This window comes from Camarhynchus parvulus, chromosome 3 (assembly GCF_901933205.1).
Source record: "Camarhynchus parvulus chromosome 3, STF_HiC, whole genome shotgun sequence".
Classification (NCBI taxonomy): domain Eukaryota; kingdom Metazoa; phylum Chordata; class Aves; order Passeriformes; family Thraupidae; genus Camarhynchus; species Camarhynchus parvulus.
The window spans coordinates 67,670,043-67,687,408 of record NC_044573.1 but is presented as its reverse complement, the minus strand read 5'-3'; the positions used below and the strand labels follow the sequence as shown (position 1 = coordinate 67,687,408).

The following is a 17,366-nucleotide window of genomic DNA, read 5'->3' as shown; positions in this document are numbered from 1 at the left end:
TCCTACCTTGCCATCTGAAAATTATTTCTGTGCTCATCTGGGCAGAGCACAGTGGCTACATACCAAAGCCTCCATTCCTAGGTGGGGATGTAGGCAGGGAAGAAAGTCCATGTGGGAACCAGAAGGAAGCAAAAGCAATTGCCCAGAGTCCTGGTGCTGTGTCTGTGGGCACTGCCTTTCATGGCAGGGAAAGAAAGCCTCATCTTCTCCCTCAATTGACAATTGACAATTTTGTTGACTTTCAGACTGTAATTTTGAGAGTCTGTTCAGGTGGTCCACGGCCAGCACTAAGTCAGTGGGTCCATGGCCCTGGTCTTTATTGCTTCAGACCACACAGCAACCAACAGTGCTGCAAGGTGTGACCTTCTGCACCAACTAAACACAAGGGGAGTGTGAAATATATGTTTCCCTGACATCCTCTGACACAGGAGCCCCAAGTCTAGGGATTTTTTTGTTTTTCAGATTCCAGCAGGAGTGTGGTATAATTGTTTTCCCCTTCCTTTTTTCACCATGGCTTCTTCTCATCTGCCTGGTGTTAACAACTCACTTGCTTTCACTCACATATTTACACTTGTTTGTCCTAACATCTCCCTGCTGTTCTCCATCTCCCTGTCCAAGCAGTGCTGGCCTTGTGTGCCTGGGATATGCTGCTGGGGAAGGCAGATTCTGGGATACACTGAAGTGTTCCTGTCCTTAACTCATGAGCTCTTTGCTGTGTTCATTCTCCCCTGTCCACCTGAGGTGATAGAGTGGGCTTTGGTGGGCAACTGGTGTCCAGGCAGAGTCAAGAACCACTGTGGGAAATGTCAGTAGAACCCAGGAGAAACAGCCCAGGTTAAGGATGAATCATCAAGAGTTAATGACAGAAATTGCATCTATTTTTAAGATTGCACGATAGGAAAAGACTGACCTGCATTTGGTTTGAATTTGAAGTGGTTTGGCTTACTTTTCACTTATTTTGAGCTGAAAATGTGCTTATTTTAGAGTATTTATCCTGGAGAATCTGTGACACTTTATCCATCCCCCATTGTACACAGTGCATATAGGCGTTAAATTACCAGAGCATACAACCTGTCACAGTCCTTGTGCATCTTCCTCTGAAATGTATCCCAGGATTGTGCAGATTTATGAAACACTCAGAGGCACATGCATCTAGGCTGTGGTTGTGTTTCCAGCTGTCTTCTCAGCAACAGCGTACGTGACAGTGACATCTATTATTCTTCCCTGACAATTTCCAGTATCCTGATTGTGGTTGCTATGCCTTTGCTGAATTTCACTCTTTGGGCTGAAATTTTTTATGGCAGGACAGCAAGAAATTCAAGAGCTGCTGTTGTTTTCATGTTGTTGTTTCAACATATGTTACTATCTGCCACGAGGAAGACAGGGTCCACCCTTTATATATATATTAGATATATAATATCATACACATATTAGATATTGTATTTATGCTGTACTACAATACACTATCCTGTGCTGTGCTGTAACAAATACGTTTTTTAATATGTTTTTATAATTATAATCCAAACTACGTAAAATCTTGTTTGCCCTAGCACTTTAGGAGAGGAGCCAGATGGGCAGCCTTTCAATGGGAGAGTTCTGTTTGTTCATTTGGGCGAGTCCTGCATCATTGCTGGAAAAGGAAAGAAAAGCCATTTTAAGATCTCCCTCGTGTCATGTAGCCTTGATTTGGATCCTGAGGGCTCTGTACTATGGGTATTTTTGTCAATTGCTGCCTAAATACCTACAAACAAGCATGCCCTTAAGTGCTCTGTTGATGGGAGGCCAGGGCACTTGGCAGCCTCCTGGGCTGAGCCCTCTCCCTCTCCTGCCTGCAAGGCACAGAAAGAACTCAGCTATGTCCTTCAGTCACAAGTATTTTAAAATATTGAAGAGAGGGGAGAGAATGAAACCAAACCAGCAATGGGAACACCTTAAAGGGGGACTCCTGTCTCCTTTATCCTCCTCTGACCACCTTTATGTCCTAGCAATTATGCTGATTTCAGCACAATAGGCTGCTCTTTGACCCAAATCCAGCAGACTGGGGCCATGGCTGAAATCAGTGTACACACTCACAAACTGACTGAAAGTAACCTGAAGATGACTACAGAGAAGGCCAAAATCCATCTGAACTCCAAAGATCCACACCATGGTCCTGATGGCAGGCCAGTGAGTAGATATTTTTCTTCATACACTTCTTTGGATCCTGTTCAAATGGCAGAAGGGAATTTGGCTATTTTGACCATTAGAAGAAATGTCCAGGCCACACAACAGCTGCATTTGGCATGGCTTGGGTTCCCTGAACACCATGCATGTATTTCTGGGGGTGATTTTCCACATAAAGAGGCAGGAGCACTGCCAGGTGCAGACCTCAAAGGCACTTAATGCAATGTACAGTGTGCAGTGAGAGCTTCAAACAATGGAAGCATCAAAGAGAACCTCTGCAGCTGCTGCTGACTGCAGCAAATAGATCAAAGGACAATATCATGAGGATTCTCCTTATTTTTTCTTTCTTAACAGGGGATCAAGAAACTGATCAAAATTTCACCTGCATTGAAGTGATGGACTAGACCACAAAAGACTGATATTATTCCAAGCTGACTGTGTGAATTGCTTTTGAAGCCCAGTTCTTAAAGCACTTCCCTGGCACTGTAAGAGGAGGGGGTGCACTGGCATCCCTGGAAACGAGGCAGGGTTACCCCTGAAGGGCTGTTGAGGGAGGTGCTGTCAGCACTGCCACAGCAGGGAGGGACTAACAGGCTTGCACCTATCTAATAGAAGGGAAAAGATGACCAGGATCAGCATTTAATAAGTTTATTCAGCATTTTTTGAACTCGGCTGCCCTATTGATGCTTTTTCTTTTAATACCATAGGCTTGGAAATAATAGCCTTTATTTAAGTGCTTATATTGAGCCATATCAGCACTGCATGTTCCAGCATTAAGGCTTTGAAAGGGATATTTGATATGAGATGATTATTTGCTAAGCCATCAGGTTCAAAACTAGATTTTTTGGAAATAGGCATGACCAGAGCTGTTTTTTAAAAGTGACCTGCAAACAGCTTTTTAAAACTCAGCAGCTTTGCCTTTTCACAGTATGCTGCCTCATATTCACCAGCAATTGAGTTTATTTCTGAGTAGTGATGTCCTCAATTCTTGATGTTCAGCAACTTAATTTTCTGGGTTTTTCAGGTGCCCTGCCTTTGACTTTGTGAGACTCAAACATGTTTAGGAAGTGATAATATCATAAACTATATCATGTTGGTTGCAGTTCAGTCTTCCTTTTGAATTTTGTATATGCTAGCATTCAAGTACTCCAAAGGAGTATTTTGTGTGTTTTGGTGCTAAAAATAAATGTCTGTGTAATGAAAGGCATTGTATTTAGCATTAAATTAATGCTAACAGTAATTAAAATGCATTCCTTAATTCTTTAGCTTGGATTTTTGGTGACTCACCCAGTGCCTTTCACTCTGTATCTGGATATTTTTGGAGCACGGATAAATTCCAAGTATGAAATCTCAGTTTAGGCAGGACAAAAAGCATAACAGCAGGTGGGGGAAGTGACCAAAATAAAGGCAAATTTATATTCACTGCTTTGATGAAGAGGGTTCCTTCTTTTCTGCCTCGGTATCTTGAGTCCCTGCCCTCAGGAGATGAGGGTGTTGCAGCCATAGCTGGGGCAGGCTGGTTTTTCACGTGTTCTTGAGTGAGGATATGCAGCTCCCCTCCTGGTGCAGCCAGTGCTGCACTACTCAGTGACCATGTCATGCAGCAGGACTAAAACCCACTGAGAAACCTGCCCTGGGATAGCCACAACCCAAAAGCTCTCTTCCACCTCTGTACCTCCGTGTAACTGCTGGGATGGGGGTATCCATGGTGCTGACCTGTAAAACTGATGAACTTGTGTCTGCTTCTGTGTTTAAAAAATGCATAAGGCCATTATTTCCACTCACCCAGAACAAGCAAATAGTTTATTTACCCTTCTGAATCTGTAATGTCAGGCTTGAAGTTTTAAAACCATAAGTGGTTTAGAAGTTTGGAGTCCACACCTTCACAGTGTGATCAAGGTGGTGGTACCTGTGTGGGGCCTACAGGTACAGCAGTTATTTTATGAAGTTCCTTCAGTGTCCAAAAAAATGGACAATATGATCTGAAATAACTTTGATTTCTTAAGCAGCAAAACTTTCATATCTTGCTTTTCTGCAGAGCTTTGCAAATGGCTGAGGTGTGATCTGTGGAAACTTGGTAGTACAAAGAAGCCAGGGGAGGTCTGGGAGCAGGCAATGGGAGAGCATGGATGGAGGTTTGCTGTTTCTTGCCATCTACTGCCCAGGTGGAAATCAAGCTATTCCCATGCCAGAATTTCAGTCAATGCTTTGAAAGTGCAGGGGCAGCAGAGCACAGGTTCCCCTGTCACCACAGTGAGGGTGGTGGGGGAGAGCCTGTGCCTCCTGTCACTCTTTCTCTCCTCTGATAAGAACAAGGGCAATGAGGGTCATGAGGAAAGGACTAAATCCCTGCACAGGGGTGCACTGGTTGTCCATCTGCAACAGGCTGTAGAGAAGCAGCTCCTGCATTTGGAGAGGTCCCAATGGGGTAAAAAGCCATGTGCCCAAGCAAACAGAAGGTTTTCTGTGCCAGTCACCGTTGCATCACATTCCTCTCTTTGCTCATCAACTATCCTCAGCTGTTCACTTCCAGCATTTTTTAAAAGTCCATGGTGCTGCCCAGGAAAGGAATAAAAATGAAGTTGTGTGTTAGAAATGGAGGCATCTAGTGCAGCCCAGGAGAGCAGCATTGGACTGGCAACTCTGATAACATCCAGGTCCATACAAGAGGCAGGCATCCTCACAATTACAGATTAAATCAATTAAGTCACTTATTGGTTAGAGTAACAAAATTGTGGCTTAACAGTGAGCATTGTTAGAGGAAAGTGAGCTATAACCAACAAAGAAAACACCTTTAGAAGGTTATCAGTGCACAAAAAAAGGCTTGTGCTTACTTTTGACACTGCACATGAACTCCAGCAAAAAGGACATCATTACAAATCCACTAAGTGAGGCTTCCCTGGAAATCAGCTTCCTGTCTTTTTCAACCCAGACCTGGAATCTTCCCCCACTCACAGAGCAGGTCAGCAGCTGGTCATGCCATGGGGATGTGTGTGAACACAGAACTGGCTCCTCTCTAAAGTTACATTGGATACTTTCAGATAAATTAACAAAGATTAATTTTTTTCACCTTGAGAAGACAAATTTATTTAGAGTGTTGTCTGATCTTGATGATCTACAAAATATCTTTAACTAGAGATAACTCTAACCCTTTGGGCATTTAAAAATAAATATTTCTATGCCTTTAGATAATAAACACAAGCAAAAGCCATATTAGCATTCTAAATGTCAAAAAGCAAGCATCACTTTTGGAGAGCTTTTACAAAGTAACTGGGTTTTACATCTTTTGACTCCCACGAGGAATTCACAACAAGGTTTTCTGAAATACTTAGTTTAAATACCAAAGTTACTAAACAGTTGAAAATGGTATCTGAGCATAAATGGTGTTGTCCTTTCCCTCAATTAATAGATTTTTGTGAGATACCTTAATGTAAGGTGCCAGTGTTTTGAAATGCAAAGGGGAGTGATGCTGTCTCTGAAGTTTATTTGGCTAATGTGTAACTGCAAATAGCAGAAGGTCAATAAACAAGAAAAGCTTCAGGGCTTACGGAAATCACTGACTCATGTTTGATGATACAGAGGTTGCCCAAAAGCCCCTGGGTCTGGGATGAAGCAGGCAAAACACGGTGAAGTTCTGTGTGCAGCATCCTCCCACAGTGCAAAGGAAATTTGGATGGGACAGAAATGTTGCCACAAATCCACTCCTGTGCAGGGAGCACACAGGGAGAGGGGCTCTGCCTCCCTTCTGGTACCACCTGCCTGGTGGTGAGGCTCTGAGGGGTGGACAATGAAGGAGGGGTCTTCCAGCCTCCCCTGGTGGCATCCCCACTCCCAGCAGTATCACTGCTATGAGGTTGGACCCCGTTGTTGTGGGGCTGTGCTGCTGAATTGTTTTTGGCTGGTCAGTCAGCTTTTGGGTTTGTGTCTGTAAAGTGAAAAATCAGGATCTTGCAATCACTCTGGACCTCACATAGTGGATTGACTTCTCATGGGAATCTTCTGAAGAGGACTCTCTCATTCTCTTTCTCTCTGTATGCATGGCATGCAGGTGTGTGTGCATGCATGTAAATAAGGCCTAATAATGTCATTAAATTAATTCCTCCTGTTGCTATGGGAACACACACTATTGACTGAAGAGTGTGCAGCAGAAGTAGGTGCTATGGCTAATATCAGAGCAGACCTTTGGATTTATCCTCTAAAACTTTGGGGTTTTGTCCCAAAGCAGACTGCGAAAAAATTTGTCCGGAGCTCCTGAGGCTGGGAAGTGCAAATTAGGAACTGTCGATCTTTTCCCAGCTTGCAAATGAGCCAATCTTCACACCTAATATTAGCAAGCCCCACCTGGCACATCACCTGTGCCTGGGGCTGGTTCCCAAGGAGATGAGCAAGGGGCTGCCAGGGCGGCAGGAGCAGGCAGCGCTCAGCATCAGCTCCTCCAACTCCTCCCAGCAATCCTTTGGCCTGAGGGATAAAAATCAGATCCACCCGAGGAGCAAAAGCTTGCAGGGCAGCTAAGGATCCCAAAATCACACTCCTTCATGACAGGCAGGGTTTTCCCCTGAACTGGCTGTGCTTTCAGATCAGAGTCTCCTCACTGCATGGCAAAGGGGCACCAAGCCAATGGGCAGGAATTTGAAGGTGTCATGGTACCGAAGGTGGTGAGGAACCCTCTGCTTTGACCGCACCACACTGCCAGGTTACTAGAAAATAGCAACAGCAACTGTAATAATAGTTAGGAGACATCAGTGAAGGCACAAGCTTTGATTCCCCTCTACAGCCACTTCTGCAATCTGACAGCCAAAACACAGTCAGTTTTTGACCCAATACATCTTGTTAATACCACATCACAAAAGTCCCTAGTGTCACACAGTACCAAATCACTCACTTTGGAGAAATCCAAGTGTATTTTTCTCCATAGAGGTGTTGGTTCCATCCCATAAAGGTGTCTGATCCCATAACAGAGGGAAAGAAAAGCTATCTAGAGTGGTGTGTCTTCCAAGAAGCCATGCTAACAACATTACTTAGGTTTCCAGTGTATGATTCTTTGCTGCTAAAGCTGTCTGCACCTTTTTTTTTTTAACCAGGATGTCTTCTCCCCAACAAAATATGGAGGGCCTTTTTGGGTTTGGGTTTTCAGTTTAGTTGTTTGTTGGGTTTTTTGGTTGGTTTTTTTTTGAGTTTTACCAACATTTCTGAAACTGCATTTGCAGGAGCTCCCTTAGAATGATCTGAATGATATCCAGTTGGCATCAACGTTTCCACCATAAAACTCACAGTCCCAGGCACCACATCACACTTTGGAAAACTGGCCACTTTTAAAGCCCTGAATATACATCTGAGTGCTTGCTGCTGCATTCTGTTTGCACAACATAAATGTCAACACAGCCTGACCAGAGGTACCTAGGCAACAGCTAATTTTGAGGTCAGTGATTAACTCTTCTTTGTCAGAGTGTAATTTACCGTCAAATTATCTCTAGCTGAATATAGCATTTCTGGATTAAAAAAAGGTCCTCTTGCTATTTTAAGACACTGAGAGCCTTTATTAATGGTGGCAAGTAATGATTGCTGCATTTTCTCCTTTTCCAAATACAGATGTTCATGAGAGGAGCAGTCTCCTAGGGACAGTGGCCCCTACTCCACTATTCCCAAGAAGAGGAACTGAAGGCTGAGCTCAGCCACTGCACGCCATGCTGCAGTGTTTGTGGCCATAGAAGGGAGCAATAAATTTTTATTTTCCATGGCACATATACACACTTTCTTGATTAGATAAAAAGTGGATGCTACCAATTACCACATACATCAACAGTGAAATATTGGTGCTCATCTTGGGCTTTGCTCTTTCCCTCCCTACACAGAGCACATTGCTACCTTCAGCTCTTCAAAATCCCTCATTTCTTCATTAACCTCTAGCTAGGGACCCAGCCTATAATTTTGAGTTTAAAGCTCTCCATATCCTACTACTGTATTTCAAACCCATATTTCTACCTCATAAGGCTTTTTGGAAATAACAGTGAAAAACCTGATATATTAGAAGGTCCTTCTAGTGCTCATGTCAAGATGCAGGCCCTTCTGCAGGGATTACAGAGGTGAAACAATCAATCATCCTTCTGCCTGGAAAACTACTCATTTGTGATCTACATCAGCATGAGCATTTGTGTGGAAGACTCCAGAGCTATGGACATCACACCACTGGGTCCCTACATTTGGTGCTGCTAAGCTGAGCATGAGCTCCCCTGTGGAATGAGGAGGAGAGCAAGTTGGATGTATTGCTTTGTCTATGGATTTTTCCCAGCCTTTCACAGCCTTGGGAGATGTAAACATCCCTGCCCCTATGTTCTGCCCTGTAAGCACCCTGCAATAATAATAACTTCAACCTTGCCAGCTCTACCTTTTGTTTTACTATTGTAAAGCTGACATCACCAGGGGAAAAAAAAACCTACCAAAAAAAAAGTTTCCTGAGAATTTGTAATTCTCTGTTACTGACACATCTAAATATTCATCAATTTGTTTCTTGCTGGCAGGCACCCAGGCTGTTGAGCAGTAACTGGCTTGTTTTAGACTTGCTTTAATTCATTCTCTTAGAGGAAATATCTTCTCTAAGGTTTGCCAAGCTGACAAGTAAAGAAATATGAAACTATAATTGTATCTGGAAGACTCATATAAAATACGTGAAGAAAAAAACTTTAAAATAACAAGGGTTTACATATGTAGATGCCATTGGTTTACACCTGAGCTATTAGTGTCTCTGGGTAATATCTAATTTGATATATAATATATTTGGCTGGGATGTATGGATTTGTGCCTGTGATTTCAAATTCCCAGGCCAAGCACCACAGGACAGCATTCCCACTGGCAGGCAGGGACTTTGCTTTCTCCCCATACCGTGTCCCACTGCTGAAGGTACAGCCTTCCTCTCTGAAGAATGCTGAAAGCAGCAGCTCTTTGCCCTCTTTCCTGCCATTAACAGAACAGAGCCCACCTGTTCTACTATGTCTTTTTAGGATGCAATCTTCTCAGATGCCTGGGATTTCTTGCAGCTTAGTGACTCAAGGCCACCCAGTGTTTCTTGGCTTCCACCTTGTAATTAGGGAAATTAGTTGAGCCCTAGAAGAAATTGCCTATGGAGATCAGACCAGCTCTATCATTGAAATTTTAAGGACAATTTTAAGGGGTTTTTTTTTGAGGGCAAATTGGAAAACCAGCTACAGGGGATAGCTTGAGTACAGTTCATTTCGTACTGAGGTTGTGTGGAGATGTACCAGAGCAAGCACAGGAAAGAAAGCCTGACTACAGCCTCAAAAGGTAAGTGAAGCTGGAGATTTGCTCCTGCTTCAAAACCAATGTTTCTGTATTACATGCAGTGCCTACTTTATATGGTTGTTGGCCCGAATTTTAGGTGGGGCATAATTCATTCCTGTGGGAGATGTGGGGCAGAGAATCAGAATTCTCCTACCATTTCCACAGGGACTTGTTCACTCATTACATGAGTATCTAAGGGGCTGTGTCTGGGCAAATGTTTTCTCCTAGATTTTATAGAAATGCCCTGCTTGGGTCTCTACAAACAACGACATGAGTACCGATTTTTGGAAAGCGTTCTGAAGCAGATCCTTCTTGAGCAGAAGTGCAGAACTGCTATCTCAGCCTGTCCCTCTGGTCAGACCCAGGGTTGAGCTTATTCTGTTCTCCAGTTGGACCCTATTCTGAGCTCTATCTGCTCAACAGATCCTCAGCATTGGGATTCCTGGCTTACAAATAGATTTTTTTCCCATTTTGGGGAGGCACGTACATTACTATTGTTCCCCAAGCCCTTTATAGGGACTGGCCCGCAGAGCCACATCTGAGCGGCAGGCAGGGAAATTACCCATGGGTGAGGATGGAGCTGTCTTCTTACAATTTCTAATAAAGCAATTTCAGAGAGGAAGATGGGCATAGTGCTTTTTCCACAATGAAATTTATTTTTAGCTGGCATTCTAGCATCTGGAAGAATTGTTCTCAAATTCACTATTAACTTTAATGAAAAATATCTATCTACACCCTCCTGTGTAGCCACTGTTCATCAACTTATAGGATCACATGGAACAACAGAAACCAGTGTTTTTAGTTATTTTAGCGAAATAAATTTGCAGTTTCTTTTCACAAAGCTGCAAAACAACATTTGTTAGGTGAACTCTGGACTCCCTCTTTTAGATGTATAATTTAAAGGCCAGTTTGAAGCCTTTCAAAAACTTTGCCAAAAAGGCTTTGAAAAAGTTTAAAATAATAAGAACAATAAAAGACCTTGTTCCATTGCACTTGATGACACATCTAGTGATGAATGACCTTTGTTGCTGCTGCTTTCTTTCCATCAACAGAACAAGCAGGGCAAGGAAGGAAAGGTTGCAAAATATGTGTATTTAGCTTCAGCTGACTCATCAATAATCTCTAGAAATAAATAGAGTGGACCAGAGGCTAACTTTTCCAATAAGGGTAAGCAGTTAGCATACAAACCCATGTGCAGCTCTTTCCACATCCAAAGTTGCTGGCCTAAGTTCCTCCTTTGGAAGATAAGCCAGCTCCTCTGGCTCAGCCTGGCTGGCTGCTGGCAGTAGGCTGATAGATGTGGAGATTGCTAAGCACATGTTGATAGCTGTCACAGTATCTGTGCCCTTTCTAAATCATGATATGGAAACTCAAGCTTTCGAAAAAGCTTCTTGATAAACAAACATCTCTGGGTGGTGAGCACTCAGAAAAGGCATCTCTGTCTGACTAAGCTCAAGAGGTCAAAACTGCATCCAAAACTCATCCTGTCTGCAGTGGGGTGGGAGAAGGAGGAGAAATCAAAGTCTGGAACCTTGCCACCGTCAGCCAAGGGCACAACCAGCAGCTGCTGAAACTGTGAGTGGGGCAGGGTCAGGGGAGGTTGGGTAGGAATTCTACCTCAAAATGAAAATTTCAACCTAAGGTTCAGCCTGAATCCCTTCCGGATGACTGGTATTTGTTACATTATTGAGGGCAGATTTTCACCTGCTTATGTGAAGTTTGTCCCTGTACTTTCTGGTAGTGATTCAGATTCAAATAAGATGCAGTATCATTTTCAAAATCACCCATAAAATCCATCAGAGAAACGCAACCTTTTAAATGTAACAGAGTAAACCAGGATTTTCAACCCAAGCATGAGCTACAAAAAGTGTGATAGCTGTTTGCTTGCATTTATGCAGACCCATGTAGCCTTTTCTGTAAGTGAAACAGATTTTACAGACATGCAGACTCTTTTCTGGAATGTATTTTATGAGGGGCACAGCAGCCAAGCAGCAGGAAACCTTTCATAAAGGAGTGGTGGCACCATGAGTGCTCTGTCAAGAAGCACAGTCAAGGTCCATGTGGGAGACACGATGTGTGGTGGAGAAATGGGATTGTGGAGGATGAGACTGAAATCCTAAATGGTGTTTGAACCCCTCTGAGGTTTATGTCACCAGTGGGCTTTGCAATGTGCCATGTTTTTAGGTGGATACCTGCCCAAGTATGAAGGATCAAGCAGAGGGTGTCAGTAAAAATCTAGAAATTGGTGTCACCAGGTGACTCAGCTGAGTTCACCAAGTCAGGAAAATTATAAACTTGAAGTGCCTAAATGGATTGCTAAGGGCTTAAAACATCTTTTCACACCAGCTGCATAGACATCTCTGAAATGCCAGTGCTGGTTAGCTCACCATCTGTGTTATCCCCCCTCTCTCCCCCTCCTCCTGCCATTATTTTAAGACTTCTTTATGTTTGCCAGAAGAAAAATGTCTCTTCAATATTTTCAGCGTGTTATTGGAAAGATAAATTTTGAAGAGAATTTTTTTGTTGGTTCCAACTCTTGCTATGTAAAGCACATTTAATAATACTTAACATTTACTCAGCCTACTTATTAATCATTAAAAATACCAGCTAGCAAAATAATCCATAGTTAACTGAAATTAAGTAATCACATATTAAAATTACACGACAATACTGCTCAGCTCTCAGAACAGATGGAGAATTCAAGCAGAGAGGTTTTTAAAACATTTGTTTCAGCAACTTTTTTATTTTGTTGCTGCTTAATCTTCAGAAACTCACTAAGATAATTACTGAGTTATATCATACACGATGCTTAGGTATGCACTGCTGGAACATAGCTTTTTATATTTATACTCTCCTGTGAGATCTGCAGATCCAGCCTCATCTTGGAGGGCAAGATGAAAACATCTTGATGACAATGCAAAAGGTCTGACCAGACTTTTCTCTCTGCTGTCCTTATGGTGCTGTGGGAACTGTGGTGGCTTTTAGGCACCAGCTTTGTATCTACTCTTTGAGTCCTCTTTTTTCCACACAACCAGTTAAAACTAAGAGCAATCCAGATGGCTCACATTTTGTTGGAATGACTGATGCAAGAATCTCTACTAAGAAGATAAAAGGCCTTTAATGACAGCTCTGGAAATACAAACAGCTCCCAAGGAGGTGTAACCATATTAATAAGCATGGATTTGGTCCCTAACCCTGCCAATTGATGCTTGGCAACATGAGGAAGATGAGGAAGATGCACGGCACTGCACCCTGGGCTCTGTAAGAGCCTGATGGGGACTGTAAGAGCATCCTTCTCTTGAAAGGGTAAAAGTCCAGGGAAATGAGGGAACTAAAGAGCTGAAAGAACTCAGAAAAAACCTGACACAAGGAGCAAAGACAAGCTGGACATGTGCATCTCCTGTTCAGAGACACACTACAGTGGCTGAGCAATTCTTTCTCAGAGTGAAATACATGACCACAGGCACAGGGTGTGAGACTAGCCCGCTCTCAGGCTAAAAGCTCTTCCCCCATCTCACTCCGAGATCCTAACACTCTCACAAGGTTCCGCCACACATGAAATTACTTCTGCCTTGGCAGCATGGGCTCTTAATGTTTTAAGGAAAACTGTTTAAAATCCATAATATAAAAAAAAAAATACACTGCCCTATGATATATATGCTATTGCAGCCAAGACCTGCCACATAGTTGTTTCCCAGCCGTAACAGGCTGGTCAATGATGTGACAAATTGGCCCCAAACCAAGACTTTCCACACCACATCTCATTACTGAAAACCAGAAAAATTACACTTCTCTTTCTGCTTTATAGATGCCATAAAATTACTGCAGATCTTACAGCTTCATAGTGGACCCCAGCTGGTTTGTGTTTGCAAACCTGACTTGCTAAGTTTGAATGGCAGCATTTTTAATCAATTTTGAAAGATGTTTGGAATAATTTATTCTGTCACAGTCATTTTAATTAATGTTGAAATTAACCACCTCTGTTTGAGAGGTAGACTGGAGGATTTCCTCTGGGCAAATACAGAATTTTACTTTACCTCATATTTTACCTTGCCTTCTGTTGCCTTGCTCTGTAGCAGCTCTTTCCACACTGGGATTCTTGTGATTTCAATATTAATCTTAATCCAAGTTTACATTGGCCATGCCATTTCTGCAGCTGGCAGAGGGTATAGGGTAACTGCTGAGTTCTAAACTATAGCAGGGGTACTTGACCAAGTGTTTGAGTTGAGGAGACTTGCAAACCCTTCTTAACTCCACTTGAAAATGCTATTACTGCAGTTGTAATGCCTGGATGGGTAAGGGAAAACATAGAAAAAGATGGCAGGACACCCCACAGAGATTGTGGAGACAAGTTGTAGTGAAGAAAATTACTAAATAAAAATGAAAAATTTTTACAGCTGAGGGTGAAGCAGAGCTGCAGGTTGCCCAGAGAGGCTGTACAGTCTTCTTCCTTGGGGATAATCAGACTTGACTGAATGAGAGACCCTGAGGAAATTCTTTGCACAGTTGATGCTGTCCCTGCTCTGAGCAGGTGGTGGGACAGGAGAGATGTCCCAGACCTGACCTCCACTGGTCCCTTCCAAATTAAGCTTTTCTGAGATCTGTGTTTCAGAATTCCTGGGGAGCAATGGCTTCAGTTGTTTACAGAGGTACAGAGTGTCCACAGCTTGTCTTGATGATAGTGTTTAGCCTGCAGGAGGATATTGACAGGAGTGGATGTAATGAGTGCTGACACTAATTCTTTTGAATGTGCCCACCTTTTACCATGGCACAGCCTGCATGCTTCCTTTGTTTGGACTGTTCAAGACAGTAAACACATTTTCTTCTAATGTATTTTTCAAAATTGTGTCTAGATGGTTTACATGCTGTTCTCATAACTGAGAGGTTATTTTATTTCCACATTCTTTTGATTGTCAGTCACAGAACGAACGCAGTGTCCTAGACTGAGGTGGGGACACCTTTTGGCTTGTCCCCTAGGAAAGCTGTGTGGCTGCAAAGGGAAGCTAGCCACTGCCCACATTTGTTTGATACTGGTTCTGACAGCAATGGGCACAAGAACATTATCCGTTGACCATATCAATATGTATAAATATTTTAAAGGAAGGTGTCATGAGGATGGTGCCAGGCCCTTTTTGGTGGTGCCCAGTGGCAGGATGAGGAAGAACTTCTTTACACGGAGGGTGGCAGACCACTGAAACAAGCTGCCCGGGGAGGCTGTGGAGTCTCCCTCTCTGGAGACATTCAAAACACGTTCCTGTGGAACATATGGACACGTTCCTGTGTCACGGGCTCTGCATTGAGCCTGCCTTGGCAGGGGGGTTGCATTGCGTGTTCTCCAGAGATCCCTTCCAGCCCTGGTGATTCTGTGATTCTGCCTCATCTATTCATGCTTTAGAGAGGAAACGTGCAGGCTGCTGCTTGGTTGTGAGGCACAAAGGGTGAGACAAGGAGAGAGCTGATATCTGCTATGCCCGTGGGATTGACTCTTCTGTGGTTTGACCGTATCATTTTGGGGGCCTCAGAAAACGGCGCGGATGCTTTCGGAGGCGAACAGACTGTCAGCCCCAGAGCATGCACTGTTCAGAGAGCGCAGCTGTGAAAGGGGTTTCCACAGCTGTTTCGAGCGCTCCTCGGGCACACTTCCATCCGCCGGAGCACGGAGGTCCCGCTGGGCTCGCAGCCCTCACAGCAAGCGCTGCACGGACGGCACCCACCGCGGGAGAACCGGCTGCGGAGCGGGGGGAAAAGCAGCGGGAGAACCGGCTCCTTTTGTGTGTGTCTGTGTGCCCACTTCTCCCTCCCGTTGCTCCCTGCCCCGAAGCCGGGCGGGGACACCGGGCCGTCCTGCCCCCGCTGCCTGGGCAGCACGGCGGCCCCGCCGCCCTCCGGCCCGGGCTGCCCCTGCCGGGCCGGGCCCGCCCCTGACGTGAGCGCGGGGCGGGGCGCGGGGTGGCCGGGCCGGCGGGAAACTTCTGCGCCTTCAGCACCACAGACAGGGCGGGCGCGGTGCCGCCGCCCGGCATGCGCGCCCCGCCGCCCCACAGCCACCGCTCCGCCGCCCCGGCTGCCCTCGTCCCACCGCCGCACCGCCGCGGTCCCCGCACAGCCCGGGCCGCCCCGGCGGCCATGGAGGCGGCGGCAGCCCTGAACGAGAGCGCAGCGGCGGCCCCGCGGCTGCCGGCCGGCGGCGGCAACTCCTCGCTGGAGCTCTCGTCGCGGCCCCCCGCGCCCGCCGCCCTCAACCCCTGGGATGTGATGCTCTGCGTGTCCGGCACCGCCATCGCCTGCGAGAACGCCCTGGTTGTTGCCATCATCTGCTACTCGCCCGCCCTGCGCACCCCCATGTTCGTGCTGGTGGGCAGCCTGGCCACGGCTGACCTGCTGGCCGGCCTCGGCCTTATCCTCAACTTCGTTTTCCAGTACGTGATTCCCTCGGAGACGGTCAGCCTGCTGACGGTGGGCTTCCTCGTCGCCTCCTTCGCCGCCTCCGTGAGTAGCTTGCTGGCCATCACGGTCGATCGCTACCTCTCCCTCTACAATGCCCTCACTTACTACTCGGAGAGGACGGTGCTCTGCATCCACACCATGCTGGCCGGTGCCTGGGGGGTCTCCCTCTGCCTGGGGCTGCTGCCCGTCCTGGGCTGGAACTGCCTCCACGACCGCACCTCCTGCAGCGTCGTCAGACCCTTGACCAAGAGTAACGTGACGCTGCTGTCTGCCTCTTTCTTTCTCATTTTCCTCATCATGCTCCATCTCTACATCGAGATCTGCAAGATCGTCTGCAGGCATGCCCACCAGATAGCTCTCCAGCAGCACTTTCTGACTGCCTCGCACTATGTCACCACCAAAAAAGGGGTCTCTACCCTGGCTATCATCCTTGGGACCTTCGGAGCCAGCTGGCTGCCTTTTGCCATCTACTGTGTGGTGGGGGATCCTGACTACCCCTCTGTGTACACGTACGCCACGCTCCTGCCTGCTACCTACAACTCCATGATCAACCCCATCATTTATGCCTACAGAAACCAGGAAATCCAGAGGTCCATGTGGGTGCTCTTCTGTGGCTGCTTTCAGGCTAAAGTGTCCTTTCGCTCCCGGTCCCCCAGCGATGTCTGAGTGACTTTTCTCTGTCAAGCTGCACCCAGTGACAGTCTACCCAGTGAACTATTACAGTGCCTGTTCTAAACTTCAAACTACGTCGTGAAGTCGTTGGAAACATGCTTAAGTATTAGCACTTTATACATATTTGTATTTCGGAGAGCGGTTTGGGGTATGGAGTTTCGGGTTCCCTGAAAAAAAGAAAAAAACAACAATGTGGTTGTATATAGATTTGCACATCACATTTGTGAAGTGAAGACATTCCGGTACTGCTTGACTATAGCACCTTATTTCTAGCTGCTGACCTGCCAAAACAGTGTTGCCTTTCTGAAGGGCAGAGGGAAAGAAAGTTGTGTTCGTGTCGTATTTCTAAGTGTGTGTGCTGGGGGAGGGAAGGGGGTGGGGATGTATGTATGTGATGTGTGTGTCTATCTAGACTTTGCTGCACAACATTGATAAATTATAACATTTTGTATACAAATAAAAATATTTAAAATGTAATATGACCTGTGTGCTTAGATGCATTTAGAAAGAAGAGAGATGGCAAATTTGCCAGTTGAGCAAAGTCCCTTTGTTTACTTTTGAAGGTTCCCCATGTAGTTCTGCCTAAAGAGATCATCATTCACTATGGAGATGAAATACTGGACCAAGAAAGGCACCTTCCTGCTTGTTTGTTTGTTCTCTTCTTTAGTCTGGCAAAGAGTAACAAAGAGCATAAACTCTTTTTTTTTTACTTCCAACAACCAAAGAAACAAATAGCCTAGTCAAATAGGTTGCTTGTTACAGTTATTCACCAGGTTCCCAGTAGC

At 45.2% G+C, this 17,366-nt stretch overlaps 1 protein-coding gene across 1 annotated transcript; it reads left to right on the top strand.

Annotated features, from left to right (window-relative positions):
• The first annotated feature begins 15,588 nt into the window (after positions 1-15,588).
• Positions 15,589-16,724, top strand: GPR6 (G protein-coupled receptor 6). Its single transcript, XM_030946000.1, has one exon. The coding sequence runs from the start codon at positions 15,589-15,591 to the stop codon at positions 16,573-16,575; it is 987 nt and encodes a 328-aa protein (XP_030801860.1). The 3' UTR covers positions 16,576-16,724.
• Positions 16,725-17,366: the final 642 nt, after the last annotated feature.